At 36.5% G+C, this 21,169-nt stretch overlaps 1 protein-coding gene across 1 annotated transcript; it reads right to left on the bottom strand.

Annotated features, from left to right (window-relative positions):
* Nucleotides 1-3,933: 3,933 nt before the first annotated feature.
* ANXA1 (annexin A1) lies at nucleotides 3,934-18,333 on the bottom strand. Its single transcript, XM_088539533.1, has 12 exons — nucleotides 18,259-18,333; nucleotides 15,942-16,035; nucleotides 15,132-15,226; nucleotides 13,399-13,512; nucleotides 12,674-12,764; nucleotides 11,491-11,570; nucleotides 10,532-10,588; nucleotides 8,244-8,337; nucleotides 7,541-7,636; nucleotides 6,414-6,472; nucleotides 5,427-5,549; nucleotides 3,934-4,032 (listed from the first exon to the last, which is right to left on the bottom strand). The coding sequence occupies exons 1-12, from the start codon at nucleotides 18,322-18,324 to the stop codon at nucleotides 3,976-3,978; spliced, it is 1,026 nt and encodes a 341-aa protein (XP_088395659.1). The 5' UTR covers nucleotides 18,325-18,333; the 3' UTR covers nucleotides 3,934-3,975.
* Nucleotides 18,334-21,169: the final 2,836 nt, after the last annotated feature.

Here is a 21,169-nt window from a genome sequence, read left to right as displayed (position 1 = left end):
CATGAGCACAAAGCCAAAAGGATCACAACAACATTCATCGTGATAGGAAAACAGTAAAACTTCTTCTTTTTTTTTTTTTTTTTTTCATTGCCAGGGCCATCTAACAACAATAATGAAAGAATTAGTTGTATTTTACAGAATGTCTTCTACCTGAAAAAAAATCCCAATCCCTCAACAAAATTTTTACCATCCTGCATCACTAAAGGTGGCAGAAGATTCCCTCCCTCATTTACATGGTTACTTTGAAGCTTTATCCTCAGACCTCAGAGTATGTTTATGTTTGTAAGCTAGAAATCTACAATGTTATTTAAAATAATCATCATCATCATCACCACCATCATCATCTTGTTCTTCCGCCCATTCCTTGCTCCCCCTCCTTCACACTTTGAAATTACACAAAAGTAAGGAAGCCTTTGAATAAATTTCATTACAGATTTTGCTGTAACATGTTTCCTGACCTTTCTTTTCTCTTGATTTCCCTCTCCTCTCTTTCCTCAGTTCTAAGTGGCTGCATGACCTTCCTTTTTTCCCTCTAGGTGGAAGATAACAGGTCTAACACTCCCACAGAGAACTTAGCTAATAAAAAATAAGTTACTGTACTCCAATCCTAGTATACCTATTTTCATCTGATTGCCTCCAAAACATGACCTGTTCTACATCTGTTCAAACTTGATTAAAGTCTTCATTAATTTTACACAGAGTTTCTGACCTCAGAGGTGAGATTATGAAATACAAGCATGTATTGTGTTTCACTATAGCAGGGGTGAAAACTCTAGCATGCCAACAAAGCCTGAGGAAGCCTCCACCCACAGAACCTAAGTACTGTGTAACTATTCACAACCTAAATACATTCAAAATAGAGTGGTGCATATTTGTTTGCATTTGAAATAAAATTTAAAATGCTTTAAAATATCTTTTCCTCTCATTTTTTCTTGCCCTGGCATTTAGTTCCTATTACTGATTAGGGAATAGCTGCAGAAAATGCACAAATATGCCTTATTGGTAGATACCTGGAGACATGTGACTGAAGATGAACATAAGCTTAAGTTTCACACACCCTGTTGAATGAAGCTATTAGAAACTTGCATTTTGAACATACTTGCAATGAGTTTTGTCCTTCTCTAAGCAAGAAGATAAAACCAATTAAGATTCAAATGGCTTTTGTTCCCTTGATATCAGCAGTAATGGAGCTGCTATTACAAGTATTCTGATTGGAGTAACTTATTTTTAGAGCTCGACTTACATCTTTTTGCTGATGGTCTTATTAATTTGAATAGAAAAATCTGCTTGTCTGCTTACTTCTCTCTCTCTGCACGTGGGCACATAGCCCCCTAGGGCAAGGATCCTCCTTCCTAATGTCAAGAAGGTAGTAAGTGCTGCTACAACTAAATCTCACAAATTTTAAGTTTAAAAATAGCCTTCGCTTCCACCCACAGCACCAGCGAGTCCTCTGGAGCTAAAATAGATATTTGCAAATCCTATTTTTCATAATACCTGAAGAAATTTCTGGACTATAGTGGTTGTCTGCAAATCCTCCCTATAATTAAGGACAGACATAAACACATCATAACATTAGAAACACTTGTGAAATGGCCATATGGGCAGAACTTGTTTACTCTTTGAATAACATTTTGAAAATTAACAAATTTTACTAGAATATGGCCTTATGTGAAAGTTGCACCCTCTCCATAGTGCATCACATAAAAGGCTAAGAGAACATAATGGACCATGGTAGCAGTAAACCTTTGATCCCACTCCTCTATGTAGACCTCCAGCAATCCTTCCTCTCGAGTGAATTTGTAATGGAACAGTGAGTGCCATAAGCAGAAATAAAAACAAATGTTTCAGTCAAGGTGGAGAAACTCTTGCCCCTAGGTAGCAGACATAAAATTCTATCTAGTAAGATATCTTGAAATTATGACAGCTGTTAGGAGTGCAGTAATGTACTGTATTCATTTTCTCAGTTCTGCAAAACAGCCTATCTTTAGAATGCTATACTTCGTATCACCACATTTACTGTGAGTGAGAAATCCAGATACTCCCTTGTTTGTATTTTAAAGTGTAATAGTTAAGTAGGGCTTTCAAAGAGAACATGAGGCCACAGAGTCACTCTTGAAGACAGCAAAGAAGTCAGAAAAGTGTCCACTTCAGGCAAATACTATTTTCTAACTTTCTTAAAACTTTAATTGGAAGTATTTTTTTAAAGATCTATAATATGTTTTTCTCAGGCTGCATTCTTGCATTTTTTGACTTCTCCACTGAATACAACTTTTGAAATTCTTCTCTGTGTTGATGAAACCAGATTCTTCCCTGTTGCACAGCTACAGCTCCCTTGGATTTCACAATGACTACAAAGGTTGAAGCAACAAGTGTTTCCCTGCTAGGCCTTATAAAGTACTTGTTACAAGTTAACTAGTCAAGACACTTTCAAAGAGTATGGGTCTGATGTGCTTTTCCAGTTGTCCAGAAGTCAGTCAACATTATAGGCGGTATTTCAAAACCCATTGATTAAAGTTTCCTCACTTTTATTAGGCTGTTACCAAAGGCAAAAATGTCAGCAAAGTACACATTATACTTATGATCATTGGTACAAGCACAAAAAGAAACCACAGTTGCAATTAATCATCCATACATTACATTTTGTTGGCTAGTGAAAAAAGAAGAAAAGATAATGTCAAAAAAAAAAAAAAAAAGAGGTTCTTCATTCCAAATTCATTTTGAGACATCTCTTTCAACTAACCTTTATCTGGAAGGGGAAACTTTCCTACTCATTATTTTATGGGCCAGGGTACTGATATAGTGAATTCTCTAGGCATCTGCCTTTTAAGAATTTTTTCTATTGCTAGTTCCACACTCCAAACTTGAAGGGCATTTTTTTGCTGCATCTGAAGCTTGTTCAAACACACCTCCCAGCACACATATTTTGCACATATTTTTTTTGTTCTGTTTTTCCTTTTTAATTGAAGTAATTGTCCCAGAATCTACTTTGGCCTGAATCTCACTCTTACACTTGGCTCTATGAGGACAGCATGGATTATTAAGAGAGTAAACTATGGTGGCCTGGGCAAAAATACCTTTTGGGTATAGAGGCAGACTTAACACACACAAGTCACAGTGAGCTTCAATTTCTCCACATGGTTTAGCATGTCATTGCTCAAACGAGCATCTGGTGAACCGCCTTACAAAGACCATCAACTTTTGCTCATAAAATGCTAGTGAAAAATGCTAAATCCCACTAGTGCACTTGGGGTCTCTGATTTTCAATGGCCTATTTTTCAACTCATTTTATTACTACGTACAGAGCATAATAAGTCTCTTTATTCTGAATTTAAATAATAACAAGAAAAAGCAGAGGTATCATTCATGTTTTTAGTATTTTTTTTCCCATAAAGATGTCCATAAATTATTTACTAACAAGTTACATTCAGCTATTTTTTAACCTTTGGTTTACATGCACTTTAACTGAAATAAAATGGAAAAATAAAATGGAAAAAAAATCAAATAATAAAATGGAAAGGTTCAGCCATCTTGCATAAAGTTGTTACATTATTTATTGAGTATTTAAATCATTTGCTGATGTTTCTCCCATGTACTGTATGCAGACAATGTAATATTAAATGCAGAAAAGTGACAAATATTAAGTCTCACAGATGTTAATTTATTTTTAAATATTAACTTGCTTTACTTGGATGAAAACATTGCAATTCCATGACTAATCAAATAAACAGAAACTTGACAGCTTTCTTTGGCTTTGGATAAATAATGGTAGAAAGAGATATTCATGCCATACAGAATAAAGATATAAAAATATACGTTCCAGGTTACAGATTTTCCAGATTACATATGAGGACTAAGTACCACTCTAGGGAAACCTTGATGTGTATAGCCCATATTTTACTTATAGATAGCAGAGATAAAAGATAAAAAAGATAAAAAAAAGATAAAAATTCTCAGTAACGGGGCTGGAGTGAATTGTTAGTTCTCACCGCATAGAGCCACAAGGATGCTTTCATAATCTCCTTTGAGTTCATCCTGTAAAAAAAGAAAAAAAAAAAAAAAGAAAAAAAAAAGAATATAATTGTTAGGGTAGTGATCTCAGAGTAGAGAAAACAATTTTGCTAGGTATTCAGTACACATGTGCTAAACATCAACCCTTTGCCTAAATAAATTAACCACTTGATAATACAAATTTTATTAGAAGAATGACCTTGAAATGAGTACATTCACTGAAGCTGAACTACCAGATACATTTCCGGATTGGAGTCAAGGTACACAAGGACAACAACAACAACAACAACAACAAAAGCAGTAAGTGATAGACCTTATTGCACAAAAGTGAAGCAAAAAGGACTTCTGTCCAGGAGCTTAAGTTCTCCTTCAGTAAAATGAAAATGCCTCTCTTGACCTGTGATGTCCAAAGTTCATTAATAATAGAATAGTATACAGGAGCAAAGAACAAGTAAAGTTGGAAGGAACCTGTAGAGATCATCTGGTCCAACCCCCTTTCCAAGCAGGATAACATACACACACCATACCTAAGATTATCTGAAACAGTGGTTAAGATGATACCAGATTCACCACAAAACTTATTCAGCTGAATGTTTGCTTAAATTTGAATCTACTTTTCAGAGACTCAAGAATTACATAGCATAGCCAAGTAAATCTTCAAGCCATTTGGAAAAAATCATCACTTTGGACCAAGATGACATGAGTATAATTAAGTCAAATGTCATCTTGCCTACATTCATGAGGGAAGAATATAAATTACCTTTCCTACTTAACTGGAAAAGTAGCAAAGATTACCAAAAACAAGTAGTCTCTTTTAGTGCATGGAGGCAGTATTTTTCTGCTCCAATAAAGACTTTTTCTTTAGTGTTATCTGCTAGCTTCCACTAAGATGCTTTACAAGTTTAGGCTTCTAATTGGGTATCACTGGTTTAATTTATCTTAGAAAATATATTAGGTGGTATTTTTGCTGCTATAACTTATTATTTTTAAATGACCAGGAAAGCAGGACAAATAAGTGTCAATTTAAAAGGTATTTTCATGAGTACTTCAGAAAGCCAAAGGCATCAAGTATGTTCCACAGAGACACGCAGTCTCCCTCCTCTCCTCACAATGTGCCCTTATGCCTACGCAAAAATAGGCATTAGGACACAGAATGGTCTCCAAAAAACACTTGGCCTGTGAGATGACATCTTGGTACATGCACCACACATACCTAATTGCTACAGGTTTTATGACAAAAACAATCTCCCCAGAAAATAATGCTCTACCAGCATATGGATCACTGAGAACATTGCAGCTACAATGAGGTATTTGGGATGAACTCATGACTGAGGAGCAGAAGAGGTAATAAACCCCTTACTGGCCCTGCTGATTCATCCAGTTGTTCTCCTTCATAGTTCACCTGAGAAAAAACCTACCATAATGGCTTGGCGGAGAGAGATGCCATACAGCTTCTTGTAATAGGCTTTGATCTCATGCATGTCCACCTCAGAGCGTGAAACCATGATTCTGATGAGTGTTTTGTGTCGTGTCCCAGAGCCCTGTTAAAAGCAAAAAATGAGACTACTTATGAGATGGAAATGTCCACTTAAACCAAAGCTGTGTGTGTTAATCCATCACTGTGATCTGTGGAGATACAGGGTGCAGACCCTATGCTTTTACTTTCTTTGTTCCTCTCACACGTCCCTTTCTGCTCCCCACCAACAAAAAATCACTCATCATAAGTTATTCTACCAGCTGTGGACCTAGGATTTCCTTTTACTGCAGGTTTTTCCAGAAAAGATTCAAGTCCTTCCCTCTGCTTGCCTGACATCAAAGACAACCTAGACTTCACTGCTGTTGTTTATTATTCTTTTTAAGAATACAAGGAACTCCTTTTTCATAATGATATGCTGCTTTTCATGCCCTGCTCCTAACCAAGTCACAGGAGTTACATAAATTCATACTTACTATAATGGTGAAATGTTCTAGCTTTAAGAGTTCAGGCAGCATCACTCAACTAATTTTCTAGATTTGTCCCAGGGACCTCAAATCTCCAGTCAAAGACAAGGCTCAATTGGAAGCCCTATATTCCCAGTTCTGGAATTACTTTCTCATTAATTTATCATTAGTATTTTTCACGGTTTCATAAAGAACACCAAAAGTTTAAATTACATCTCAGTCACTATCTGGAGTAACAGATATGTGTGTGTATATATGTATATATATATGTGTAGATGCCTTTGTCAATACACTATAACAAACAGGCAGCTCCTCCCAAGACTTAGAGGTCTCAAAGAAAGGAGGCAAAAGAGTAAGATAAATATACTAAATTTCTTCCTGCAGAGCTTCCTCTTGCGCAGCTTGTTAAATTTCAGTTTACAAAGCGCCCCTGCCCACAAACAGAAGTTCTTGGTCTAGGTTACCTTCATCGCCAAGTGGAGTTTTTCAGCAAAGAAAGCAGGCTTGCTTGTGGCACACTTCACTGTAACGAAACAGTGAGATAAGATTACATCTGACATATATGTAATAAGTAAGAAAAGGCAAAAAAATGGTAAGATAGCACTTTGAAAGCAGTCTTTGTGCACCTACCAGCACCTTCTATTTATTTACTTTTTTTATGTATATGCAAAATATGAGAGAACTGACGGTTACTTTACCCATTCTGTTGATTCAGAAAGGAATTCAGTCAGGGAAGAATACTCTCATTACAGTAAAGACAGGATCGTATTACAGATCCACAAACTTAAGAAAGATGCTGCAAGAATTTGCAGAAACAATTTGTTTTCTCTAAAGCAGTGTTGGGAATTATAATTTAATGTTTAGTAAACCAAATTATATTAACTACTTCCCATCTATCTATGATATTCAATGGGATGTTATAGGACTCATTTTTGTATCCAAAGTAGGTCTACCAAAGTATAGCTGCAGAGCAACTAAATCTACTTTCACACATCACCAGTATTCAGGCAGCAGTCAAATGCATAATAGGTACAACAGTCTGTCACGGGATCCTCTGCTCTGATCTTTCCCCTAAATAATTCCATGTGTCCATGTGTGATCTTAATATACAGGTTAACCATGAACAATTACAAGAATACCTACTTAAACAGGACTCCAGAAGGGAAACTGTCATGCTTTTATTCATCATGTTTCATAAATGTTTTGAAAAACAAGATTTAGAGGAGGACTTGTTTCAGTTTTATTTCTTCAGCACATGTCCAAAACTATAGATATTTCTGACAATCCTTTGCCGGCAGATCTATTTCACACAGCTCCTTTCTGCAGAAATCCTCCTCTGTCCAGAACATGTCTATTCTCCTTGTAAGACCCTTTTACATGTCAAGAGACATAATTCTATTCATTCATCCACTCTGACTTTAACTAACCCAGTTAAATCACTGAGTTCAGATTTTCCCAGATTAGACTTTATCTAGCAATTTTTTCAAGAAAGTTGAATAAAAACAGGATGGTTTCCTGTTAGACAGAGTGTGAAGAACTAAAAAATCTTTTCTTATATATATTCACGGTTACTATCTGCAGAACCACTTACCAAGGGCAGTAAGGCAGTTCTCAATATCACCCTTCAGCTCCAAATCCAGTACCTTGTTCATGTCATGCTGGCTGTATTTGGTGTACTTCTGAAAGACTAAATAAAGAAAGAAGATTCAGTGGATATTGATGAATATACAGAATTTGCCTCTTCCTCTTTCTGTCATGGCTTCTGCAGCTATACACACAGAGGATTTGTCATAGACCATATTTCTCATTTTCCTCAGCAGCACCTCTATTAAGAGAGGTGTTATGGTATACTTGGAGTCAGGCTGAGAAATGGGACAGTGGAAAGACAATGGGATTCACACTCCTGTTAGTAAGGGGAGGGGCAGTTCAGTGGCACCATAAGTTTGAATCCCCTCCCAGCCAGGACAAACTCACTGGGGAGCATTCATGACTCTACCTTGAGGAATCCTGCTCCCTTGGACTTGTGACCACTAGACTTGGGATGTTCTTCAGTAATAGATATAGTAATAACTTAAGCTCATGCTATGGAGAGGACAGCCAAACTGTCTGTGCCAACAAACTAAGGATGTGCCAACCACATCTTTAGATCAGCAAGCATATTTCCAAGTATGTAGAGCTTTGCAGCAGTCAGAGTTGCAGCCCAGGAATCTATGTGATCCCTCAGAAAATGAAATGCATGAGCAGACTACATTTACAATACAATTCCTGCTGGCACAAAGTTTCATCAAACCTACCCCGTCGAAGATGGGGGTAGCTTCTTGTTGTAAGAACAGTAACAAACACATTAATATCAGTTCCTTTTCTTTTCTCTCCAGCTTCATATAATGCCTGTTATAAAGAAAAGAAGGTAGTGAAGTCATTAATACAGTGAAAACTAAACAGAGAAACTGTACTTCTGTAGCTACCATCGAGGGTAGGCAATTTCCTGTCTGCAGTGAGTTTAGTCCTTCATATAAACTACAAAATGATACAAAACACTTCACAGCCTCAGACTAACTCTAGTCCTATCAAGTAAAATTTCTTGAGAGCACCATACACCTACAAATCATATATTCAGGCTTTCTTAGAATCACCATCCAGCTCTTTTGGGTATATTAGTTCCTTAAGTGAAGATATTTTTCATATCTTTTTCTGTATTTTTCAGATATTTTAGATATTGAGATATTTAGATATTTTAGATATTTTTCTGTAGACAAACAAAATTAACGTTCCAAAGACAAACAAAATTAACAAACAAAATCAAATGGACAAATATGAAGGAAAAACTTACACGCCAAGCACTCCAGGAATAACTTTAGTCAAAAGTGAGAAAAAACTAATCTATCTCCCTCATTTTCCCCACCTCCTCAAATCTCTCTAGAAATAATAATCAAAGACCTCTACACTGCATCAAAGAATTTTTGACAACACTCTTTCTAGGCACCAGCATTAAGGCCCTTTGGACAAAGGGAAACTTTATTGAACTTCAGTGCTTATACAGGGCATTAATTTATTGTCTCTCCATCCTAGATCTGATGACAAAACTAAGCTTCCTATGTAGTAAGAACAAGAATAATATTGCTCAATGAGCTTTTTTATTTGTAGTAGGTTTTTTTAAAAAAAGTATTTAAAGCCAGAATAGATTTGAACTGCAATAGTAATGCAAAGTTTTAAAGTGAACAGATTGCCAAGTTTTACCAAGATTTCAACAAAAAGCTACACTAAAGGAAGAGGAAATGAGAGAAGAAACAGTTGTTTGTTTTAGAATCATTAAAAAATCCTGTGATGTGAGCCAATAATCATAAGAAGTACATCACTGAAAAACAACAGCTACAGCTGACATGCTGTAAGAGACTATTTTGGATTGTGTTTGTCTCGACATTGTTGCTATACCATTTAGGACTTCTTGACATAGGCATCCCATCTATCAGCTCGAGGTGTTTAATCTCTGTATAATTTACGCCTTGACATCCCATCTGTGGGAGAACTGGGATATCTCCACACAATTTATGACTCCTTGGCATCCCGTCTCTGGGAAGACTGGGATATCTTATCTGCATACAATTTACAACTTCTTGTCCTTGGCATCCTACTTCTGGGAGGATTGTGGTATCAGCTCCAGGTGTTCTATCTCCATCAGCACGAGACCCAGACAATGCTCAGCAGTGCCTATGGAGCAGCGCTTGCACCCGAGCTGGGGGAAGAGGAGCACCCGAGCACACAGAAAGTGGGCAGACTCCTCAAGAACGGGAACATAAAAGCATTCCACCCCCCACCAGGGGTGTGTGGATTATCACCCGCACTGAGATGCCCGGCTTCTTTCCCTGAATATCACTCACTTGGAGGGGTACGGAACATCACCTGCATCGAGGCACTGAGGCACATATATCTGCACTGAAGCGGAGCCAACGAAACCTAGCTGGACTGGTGGTGGTGGTAACTATAATCTTGCTACATCTCTCCTGATTGTTTGCTTTTCTTTCTTTTTTCTCTTCTTTTTCTCTCTGTCCTATTGTGCTTACGAGAATAAATCTCACAAGGTTGTATGGCATTTGACCTTGTTTGTGTCTTAATCTCACTCTTGGGTTTGTATCAAACTCTCCCTTGACACTGGATGGAGACATATGCTATAGAATTCAGACTGGTCAAACTCTGGTAACTGGTTCTTCACATTCATGAGTACAACTTCATCCCTCAATTGCACAACTGCATTTTCTTTTCATCAAGAAAATTTGTATCTAATTCTATCCTGCTACTGATCTCTACCTCCTATGATTTACATCCTTTACATGAACTAGAAAATATCTTGCAGAAACATTTTTGAAACCAGGCATAAAGATTTCCTTTAGCCAGTGAAACTTATGCAAACCTTGGAAAATAATATCCCTCAGAAAAAGAAACTACTATATGATGTACAATTCTTTGTTAGAGTCTGCGCGGCAATAGATAAAAGTATGTGAAAAGGAATATTCACAGTCGGGCACAACTTGTAATTGCAAGTTAAGAGAAATGCAGAAACTGCAGGGCACCAAGTTGATCTTACCCTGGCGTCGTTGTCAGCAAGCTCATCATTCACATACGGATCTTCACTTCGATCACCCTAAGTAAATAAATAAATGACAATTCACCATTCCTCATTATCATTCAGTTAATCAAAAACTAGCATTCTAAAGTTCTAGCCTGATATTCTTGTACATGCTTAATTACTGCAGAACCTTAACAGCCACAGTTTTGGTCAATTCTTAGAAGGAAGCTGAAGCATTTTCATCAATTTAAAGCTCATATTTTTAAGGTCATTAGTATTTACTTTCTGAAAGAGCACATTAGGAATTAGCGTTAATCAGTTCAAGTTGTATGTCTCAGAAGCCACAACTCCCTCCCTGATTAACTTTATAGTGAGATGTCTTTGAAGTCATTTGAAAGCAAAACTTAAAATCAGTAGTATAAAAATGTGCATATCAAAACAATACATCACAAGTGTACAAGCTTCACTCATGGGATGCTCAACAGTCATGGAATCCAATGTTCACTACCTTTCCTCAGAGTCTTTTTATAGCAGCTCTAGTGGTTAAACTGAACTGCAGCTTTTGAGCATCAGTTCACAGAGCATTTAGTTCACTTGTTAACTCCCATCATCCCACTCTACTTATATAATTTTATGCTGGAAATATATCTTAACTGCTAATCAAAGGTTTATTTCTCTACTTGTAAGCACCAGTTTATTTCTACTTCTCTTCTAATCACTTGATATGATATTTTCTATTGCTTTTTCAAATGTTTGCAGTTAAGAAGAAAAAAGATTTAAAAGTAGATTGGACAAACAGTAACAAATCATATGTTTTAACACCGATTTTATATGGCATAATATGTGTAAGTAAAAAATAATGCAAGGAAACAAATATTACTTAATAAATAAATTCTTATATATCTTTCCTTAATGTAGTCTTAACAACATTAATCACTAATATTGGTAATGTTAGTGTAAATGTGAACAAAGCATACCTTGGCTAGAGAAACCAAAGCCTTCTGAAAGTCTCCAGATGTGTCAGAGATAATGTCTTGTGTCAGATCTCTCTTCAGCACTGAAATCAAACGAAAATGGATTGACAAGGTGCTTTAAAGGTATCTTTCCTATCATTTTTAATTTCTTTCCTTAGCTTTTTTACTTAAAAATCTTGTTGGAACTGAAGTTTTCCTTGCTTCTCTCATTTACTTTTGAAAGAATGAGTATTTCTTTGTAACACACCATCTCGTTTCTGAGAAGTGCTGTGAAACTGGAGGTTAGATCCATAATCTGCTGAAATTGTCCTTCTGATGGGTCTTGTGGGGACGCCAGTCTGTTTGTGAAATGCTTTTCTGTCCCCTTGTCTTTCATTCTTATTTCTGACTATTCTAAAAACTGCTGAACCGTATACCACAGAACTGAAAACAATTATGAAAAAAATGAACTACAAATTTTGGATTCCGAGACACATTGAATGGAAATCTCTTGAAAACATTAGCCCATCAGGTCAGAGACATGAGATTTAATTAGAGAACACACAGTGATTAAACTCTACATAAGTGAGAGATATTAGATTATTAGATTATTAGTTACCTTAAAGAATCTCCCCCTCTAGTTCCTGCAATTCATGTAATCTGTATTGCTAACTCATTAGATTTTTTTTCTCAAGATCTGTGAGTCCATGGGACATCAGCCAGGGCTTAGTTAGGGAAAAGAAAGGAAATTGGGTTTTACTGACTTTCTAGAACACATCTACAGCCAATGCATGCCCTACTGCATGAAACATTAACACTTCTGAGGGGGATTATGGGCCTTTTCCTTTTGCAGTGTGATCTCTTTGGAAATGAAAAGTCAGTATGGCCTCTCCTGCACCCTACCTTCCTACTAGTCTTACTTATCACCTAAAATGTCTGCTTAGTTTCTGCTATTGAGAGGTGAGGCTATGAGCGTAATATGTCTGCTACCATGCTGTTTTATCACTTGTGTGATACACAATAGATTTATTTTAATACCACGTATTAAGCTTGCAGAGATATACTGGTTATGGCTGTTTGGAGAAAAAAAAAAAAAAGAAGAAGAAAGAAAAGTTGTTGATAAAAGAATATGACTTTCCAGAACAGAGCCTGTACATTTTTTTCCCAATGCTGCATACCATTAATATTTTTTCCTTCTCTAAATTACCTTCTTTGTAGTATCTGCTGGCTTCTCTGATCTCTTTGTTGTTTCTTGAGGCCATAATCTCAATCAAGGTATCTTCATCAGTTCCAAGCCCCTGGTTGAATTATTAATAAGATTATTTAATAGAGAAAGTAAGAGAAAATGATGAAGAAGGATCTGAAGATCCTTCCCCACGCAGGAAGACAGAAAAATGAAAATCATTCCTATTTTCATATAATAGTTCTATTTCAACTCTCCTGGAATTTATCACATTGAACAACACAGGTATCCAGAGAAGTGCCAAAATGACTGAGCAATGCTCATAGAAGGTAAGAATTTGTAATCCATGATGAAAACTACCTTCCTGTTCCCTTTATTTTTTTTTCGTATTTTATAGGAACCCATAAGTAAACACCATTGCTTTCTGCCACCACAGTAGCAACCAGTTTTCAGAAGGCAGAAATACTTTGTTCATATAAGAGAACAGTATTTTCAGTCTATTTCCTCCAACTCTGAAATTCAGCAGAGCCTGCTATGTCTCATTCTTAAACCATGAACTAAGCAGTATGGATTTATTTTACAAAATAGGAGGAAAATGAAGATATTATACAATCTTCAGAATGCGGATCCTCTATCATTTATAAGCCCTGATAATTATTTACTTTTCTTTAGGGAAGTTTTTCTTAAAAAGGTGGAGGTCCTTGTTTGTTTGTTTTTGTTTTGTTTTGTTTTGTTGTTTTTTTTCCAACCTTCATAGAGGCCCTTAATTCTTCAGCATCAAACTGAGCTGGAGTTTTCAGTAAAGCCACAACAACATCTTCCAGGTGACTTTTCAGAACTTTTTTCAAGGCATCTTCCAGACTCTGTGAAAGGAAGAATGAAAAGGATATTAAGCTATCGAATGGTCAAATGATGTTGTCCAGCTATCATACAAAATTACATTTAACATCTGAAGAATCTTCTACATTACTCCTTTGGCTGCTTGAAAGAATTACAAGGGCCAATGTGAGAATTATACTTTGTCATATTCTGTTCATTGAAGTGTTGGGTTTTGTTCAGTACATACTCAGCATGATTTCATTCACATATTTGCAGTGTGAGAAGCAGACTCAGAAAAGGCTGCTCATTTTTTAAGAGAAGATATTACTACACTGCTGTTATGATGGTGATTGAGTTGCTTAAAAGCATATTATCTAGAGATTTCAGTTCATCTGTTTATTGCCTAAAGGATACAGAAATTGTAGTGAAAACACTGGGACATTATCTTATCCTATCCACAACTGCAAGACCCAAAGTTCAGAAGAGATTGGGAACGTATCTGACCTACATCCAAGTTAAAAAAGGAAAAAAAAGCTTTATTGTTCCCTCAATCTTTTATGTCCCAAACTGTTTTTTGTTGCATCAAGTTGCAGATCTCTTAATCACCATATGTGTCTGTACACAGACGCGAGAAGAGTGAGAAGAGTAACCCTGTTTTGTCAGGGCACCTAACCCAATGAGGTTACCTCAGAAGCAAGCACTGTGTCAGTCAGTTTTGTTCTACTTTTGATGGTGCACCAGACACCAGAGTATCTAATAATCTAAGAGTATTAGGCTCCCTATGTCTTTGAAGATGTATTTTAATTTAGGCCTCAATAAAGCATAATTGCAATGCCGGAGTTTCCTCTGTGGGAGAAGAGAGATGTGAAACCACAAGCCAGATTTTCTGTACAGAAACACAGGAAATACGGGGCAAAATGGATATTAGACTTATTTTCTGCGTTGTCCCTTAGAAGTCACTTACAAAGCAAAGAACTCCAGGGATTCCTAGGAGCAAAGGATCAGTAACTCTGTTGTGCCAACTGCACAATTATAATTTCAGTTTAGACTGACAAGTTCAACTAGAAAAAAAAAAATTGTTATAGGGACTTATAACAATTGTGCAGAGCAACTATACTCTTCTTTAGAAATATCCAGTAATTTCCAAGCTTCTCAGGTCCAGGAACTAATAGTTTTGCCACTAGAACAAATAAGCAAACTGCTCCCTGTGCATCTGTGAGTGTAAAACTCATAGCTCCTGAGTCTTTCCTGTCTAATTCCATATTCTACCAACATTTAAGTGTCCACAGAGAGATGATGCAAAGTTCCCTTATCTCTCCCTCCCTTTCTTCCAGCAGACTGTCTGCCAGGTGGCAGCAAAATTTCTATACGCCCAGTGATCAAATAACTTACAGGACCTTTAGGGCATGAAAAAGCCTGGCAGCTGAGAATATGAGATTACTTTTTCTTTCTGAAAAAAAAACCTAATAGCCACTGTGTTCAAAGACTTATAATTGGCAAGGTAGTTTCCAGGTGCTATCTCCCCATCATGATTTTCATAAATTACAGAAATTTATTACTGTAGCCCTTTGTTCTAGGAAGCTAAAGTTGTACACACCACTAGACCCTTGGAAAATGTTGACATTTCAGGTATACATTTGCAATGGGTTTGGAAATACTATACCTTTCCCTTCAACTGCTGATAGGCACTTTTGATCAGCTGGCGTTCAGAATTTTTTCTTTTGGTTAAGATATCAATTATGGTGGCTTCATCCACACCTGCAAGTAACAAACAACATAATGTCTAATGCATTGAAAATGTTAAATTTGATTTAACAAAATCATCATTCCTATATTTTATTCTCTGGAATGTGTTACATTTTGATTGTTTGTCACACTGAAGTTTAACCAAAGGAGAAACTGCAATCATCTACTGACTTACTTAGTAACACAGAGAGAAAGCTGAGAGATTCCCCTAGAGCAGAAGCACAATTTTATATAAGAAACCTTAAAGTGCTCCCAGAGACAAACCTACACTACAGCATAACTAAGTAAAATAAACAACATTAGATGGCATACTCATTTAATCTCATCAAGTCAAATCAAAAAAGATTTCAAATTACAGCCAAAGTGTCCAATGGGAATTTGAGAAGCACAAGAGAGGCATATATAACAATATCAACATATTCACTACTTCTCACAGATTTTTTTAGAAATCAAATCAAAAAATATTAGATTGATGTGTCATAATATTATTTTTGATTCTCTAGAAATTAAATTACTAATTATTAATTACTCCACATCCTTTAACAAATTCTATAAACTTAATACAGAATTAAGGTCTGAAAATGTAATATAGTGTCATGTTATCAAAGAGATTAGATCCTTTCCCAGCTAGGAAAAAAAAAAAAAAAAGATGTTTTGCTAGGCTTACTCTCAAATTTTCCTGTGGAAGGATTCTAATATAATGGGTTAAATATTTAATTCTTCTTACCCTTTACAGTAATAGCCTTGTCCAGAGCAGCCGCATCAACTGATGGATCGAAGGTAGGGTATGACTGGACAGGGTGGCTACCTTTTGAACTTTTCTGTAAGGAGAAAAAATGTTCATTCCAAAGAAAATTTACACAAAGAAGCAGTTCTATGTCCCTAAATAAACTCTGTATTTAGGACTGCCTATTATATCACTAGAAATAAATGAATTCTGAGTTTAGTAGCTACATATAGCTTAATAGACCCAATATAATATGAGTACTGGCTTTACCTCCTTTCACATCTCTTCTATTAAAAAGAAAGTAGCTCATATATTGTTTCAGGTCCCTGAGGGCCTATTTCTCAGAGTTAGCTTCCACAGGAAACTACTTCCTAACTGCCACTTGAAGCAATTATATCTAAATTTAAAAGACTCTGAACACACAATTAAATCTTGCAGGCACTAACAGTAAAGAGCTACTAATATCCCCACTCATCTTATGCAAATTGACTGTGTGCCACAACAAAATGAAATCTCAGCTGACTCACATCTAAGATAACAAACACCTCCTCTAAGCATGATCCTAGTCTCAGAGAGGAGTTCCTTCCTGATCCTCAGAAGTGAATGATTGTTTACCCAACTTCTTTGAAGCATGAGACATAAGCAACACTTTCTTTATATGCAATACCTGAAGCTGCCCTTGGTTAATCCATTGCAGGTGCTGGACACTGCCTAGGCAATTTCTACAGGAACCTGGGCGTAACCGGCGAGTAATGAAAGCCACTACGCGACAGGCTATGTGCCTCGACCTAAGTCAACGTGATGGAAAATGTTACCATTGGGGCCTACAAGACAGTAAAACTCTCTAACCCATGTTCTCTTCATATCGTCTTTCTTCTCTTCATTATCTCATTACAGCAGCTAAAAAAGTGCTCCGAGATTCTTCGATGAAATACTTGCGTGTGAAACATAGTAAGATCTTTTAGAACACAACAGTTGTTTAGATAAACATTTTTAGTATCAGCTGTATTCTCTGTCTCATATTCAGCAACCCATTATTAGAATTACTTTTTTTTTTTAAATCTTTTAAGTCTAAAGTTAATTAGTGCAAGACAAATGATAAGGTCTGAGCTGTACATGTCTCTCATACAGCATTCTGTACTGATTTTTTCTATGCTTGTAATATCCAACAGTTACATAGTCTTCAGTCTCCAAAATTTTATGATTGAGGGTTGTATTCAACAGAGCATAAACCACGCACAGTTGTTCCTTGCATATCTCAAAAAAAAAAAAAAAGGAAAGGAAAAATTTCCCCGTGACTCATTTAAGCCACTCATTCAGAGTCTGGATCTGAGACTAGACAGACTAGCATTTGTGTGCTAGTTTCCATGACAAATTTGCTAAATAAAAAGTAGCTAAATTAAAAACTGCCTGTAACCACCAGTAGATATATCATGGAGTTATATTATGACTTAGGACCCTGGAAATGCAAAGTGGAGGCATTGTGGAGTCAAGGAATTATGCACAAAACACTGATGGACAAAATTTACAAAGTCCACAAAGAAGGACTCCAGTAAAAAAAGTTTGTTTACTGAAATTCCCTCCTATACTCTATTTTTTCAAGATGAAAGTTGCTTCAAAGTCTTCTGTGACTTCACACCATGCCCCTTTCCTTGTGCTGACAGGCATTTCAGTATCCTAATCATCTTTCTTATCACAAAGATGCTCTGGATCCTCCTAGTGCTCTAACTTGTAATTTCCTATTACCATCAGCCTGCCTTTCATATCCCTTATGAGCAATAGCAGTACTGATGATTTGAGATGTTTTATCACATACAGCGACTCTTCACATCCCAAACATGCCATCACTTATAACAGTGGCATTAGTTCCTCCTTTGCATTCCTGGGCTCCAACTCATGGCTTTCTGCACCTCAGTCTATGCATCTCCATCTTCCCTGCAGACATCACCTGAACAGGTTCTTCTGAACACATTCACATTCACATTCACATTCACATTCACATTCACATTCACACTGTCCATTGATGACTGGACAGTGGAAACAACATTTCCACTGCAGTAACTGGCTCTGCCTAGAAGCTAATAACTAGGCATCAGAATGTGTACATAAAAATATTTTTTCATCTGATACCAGAGTGTTATCAGAGACCTTTTAGACTTATGTTGTAATAAATTCCTGTTCTGATTCTAATTACAAAATTTTGTCATAATCTTTCCTCCCCTTTGAGTCTATGAAAGGAGTTTGTTGGCCTATGCATTTAAAGCACTTCTAAAAGTACTTTAAAATAAGCATGATGACCTGAAAATGTAATACTTACAATACACTCCTGCTCCTGGTTTTCCATGAACCACGCCTGCTTCAGAAATTCTGATACCATAGCCATGTTGCTGGATTTCCTGAGAAGAAATGTATCAAATTACAAACCATTTTCTTTTCTTCAAGCTTCTTCTTGCAGTCAGTACATTGCAAAGTCTTTATTGAACCATGAAATACAGAATTAGCTTCCCAAGCATTGATCAGTTTGTGCTATTGAAAAGTGGTAACTTTTGATTATGATATTTACCAAATGATGTAACGTCCTGTGACTGTCTGCTCATACATACACTCATTGCTACTTTCACAAGTTTTAGACTAGAAATTAAGCACCAAACTAGTTTGACTGTTTGTTTATTTAGTACAGTAATACCTAAGTGTTAGCACCACCTTCCAAGGAAAGTTATAAGAAAGAAATTGTCTTTCTCCATCATCAAAGATTCAAATATCTTACTCAATACTTGATTATGTTCACAGTCAGTGATAAAAAAAAGTATTCACATATGATTGTTTACTGAGTTGTGTAATTTGTTAAGACAAAATGTATTCCCCCATTAGATATATTCTCATCAGACTTTTATGAATAGCCACTTCTTAAGAAAGATAAGGAGAAACAGTTTCTCACATCTCTCATTTCCTATTTTGCATATACATTCTCCATTTTCTACTGAAGAATTGTTAGTATCTATACAGGAAAAAAATATTTTTTGCTCAATCAGGCCAGCTTTTCTGTAAGATTTTATGCACAATAGGAAAAAAGCAACAGGGAAGTGACCTGCAACCCACCACTCAACAGTAACGAATACATTGCTTTGCAATAAGTAAAAAAAATCCAACGAAATGAATTTTTCACCAAAATACATTTTTCCACAGAAAATTCTTGGGGAGGCTTGGTTTTATAGCCCACATATAAATAATAAATTTAAGATAATGCTGCCTGTTAATCCAGTATGTCTTTGAGGAACACCTCATATATCTAGCATAAAGAGACCAATTTCTGTTTGCAGTGTGTATTAATCTAATGGAGGTCTTGGGCAGAAGTGTCTGTCTCCCTGTTCAGCTCCATCCCAGCTCCACCCTTCCCTGCCCTCTGCAAGGTAGGACCCAGCTCCTTCCCTCTCCCCAGGAATTCCCACTCCCCTCATCCTGCAGGCACAAAGTTCATCTCTAGTTTAAAGCGCGGTCGGTTTGAGGACCAGGACCAATTTTTAGGCACATATAATATACATTTGATCACCAGGAGGGATGAACACATCTCCGTGTTGGGATTCAGAGTCAATAAGGAGGATACAGCTCCACTGCAGCAGATTTGCCAAGAAGCAGCACCCCAATTGCACTTGGGTTGACTGTGCGGCGGGGGGAAGGAAGCTGGCAGGGTCAGACCCTCACCAACCCCTGGGATTTGGCTGCTCTTGGGAACCACTGAAGCAGAGGGCTGCTAACCTGCACTCCAGAGGAGTCACTAAGCCTCTAAATTCTTATACCTATTCAATTTAAATTAGAGATGCAGCAAAAGAATTCTGTGTCTTAAAAATGAAACTTATTTCTTCTGCTTTTATAAACAAAGACACTCTGGCATGTAGATTCATCCATCCCAGTGCACAAGTAAATTTATAGTTTAAAGTGAAGCTAAAGTAGACCAACGTTCTTGGGAAGAGTTAAAGACTTTGCCTATCCTAGCTTGGAAAGTTAAGAAACCAGTCTACGTGTAAAATTGTTCTTTGCCTCCTTTGTAAGAAACTATGACTAATCCAGAAAGACTGCAGGAATCCAGAGAGAAACAGCCACCCCCCGCTAGCAGGGCAGAGGCCTTTCCCAATGCTTTGACCCTTGTCACTCTGGAATGCAAATAATTCATGTAAGCAAAGCCTACATTTAAAATACACAAATTCAGAGAAAAAAAAAATCATTAAGAAGAGGAGGTAAAGAACTGCTAGCTTTCTACCACATTTTTTTTCCTCAAAGTCTATGAACAGGCATGAAAAAAAAAAATCTACAGAGCGGTACAAACAGAAAGTAACATCAAAGACGGTTTCTTTCTGGTTATCCCATACCTGGATTCAAAGTTCCTTGATTTAATAAAATATTTCCAAAATGTGTGTCCTACTACTTAAATTGGAAACTTTAGGTATCCCAGTTAAAAGGCTACAGAATTTAGTTTTTCAGTTTGAAAAATATCATGCATTTTATCATTCCAAATTGGAATGACCAGTATTGCAACTGGAATGACAAATCAAGGGGATATTTGGACTAAAAGTCATTAATAGTCCCTGTATAATAATTACTGCCAGGTTTTTCTTCAGTCTGGATGGCATTCCCTGCAATAAACTCTTTTGAGTTGGACACACTGAAATTCTAGAAGGTTTTCAGAAAATTAAAATTAAATATTTATTGAAAATATTTAAAGACTCAAACTTTTCCACTACCTCGTCATCTCTAGCAGCTTAAATCAAGTTAATCTGCACCATTTCTCTATAACTATTTAATCACACATCAGATACATTATCTCTGATTATGGTCCTATGATGGTTACCAGAATCTAAATGTAAATTAAGATCATATAAACCTATCAGAAAAGCAGGCAGTAAGCTGTAAGTACACAACTTTTTCTTTCTCTTTTTTTTTAACAGTGGGAAGCTTCCATGTATAAAAAAATGAAGCATCAGAGAAAAAAACAGTCTCACCATTGGAAAATGCAGTGGAAAGTGTTAGCAAACCAAACCTCAGCCATTATTTCTGTGGCTTTGCACAAGCTCTTAGCTATAAACCAGATTTTTACTGTTAGGTTCTCTAAAGGTTCTTGTACGTCATTTTCTTCATTCTCATGAGAAAAGACTAATCTACTGTCCCAAAGCAGGTAACAGTCGTGAAGTCAATGCAATTATTTTTTCTTTTAATTTCTCATGTAAAGCACA

Source organism: Tinamus guttatus, unplaced genomic scaffold, assembly GCF_059628265.1.
Source record: "Tinamus guttatus ecotype Peru unplaced genomic scaffold, ASM5962826v1 Tinamus_guttatus_pri_ptg001798l, whole genome shotgun sequence".
Taxonomy (NCBI): Eukaryota; Metazoa; Chordata; class Aves; order Tinamiformes; family Tinamidae; genus Tinamus; species Tinamus guttatus.
The sequence above is the reverse complement of the archived record's forward strand: the minus strand, read 5'-3'. Positions and strand labels throughout refer to the sequence as shown.

What these genes read in the sequence shown, in the direction of transcription:
- ANXA1 (XM_088539533.1), bottom strand. Translation starts at nt 18,324, where the DNA reads ATGGCTATGGTATCAGAATTTCTGAAGCAGGCGTGGTTCATGGAAAAC. An exon ending in CTACCCCCATCTTCGACGGG is followed by an intron (nt 7,637 to 8,243) that starts GTAGGTTTGATG and finishes TTCTTTATTTAG; the next exon opens with TCTTTCAGAAGTACACCAAA. An exon ending in AACTCCACTTGGCGATGAAG is followed by an intron (nt 5,550 to 6,413) that starts GTAACCTAGACC and finishes TGCTTTTAACAG; the next exon opens with GGCTCTGGGACACGACACAA.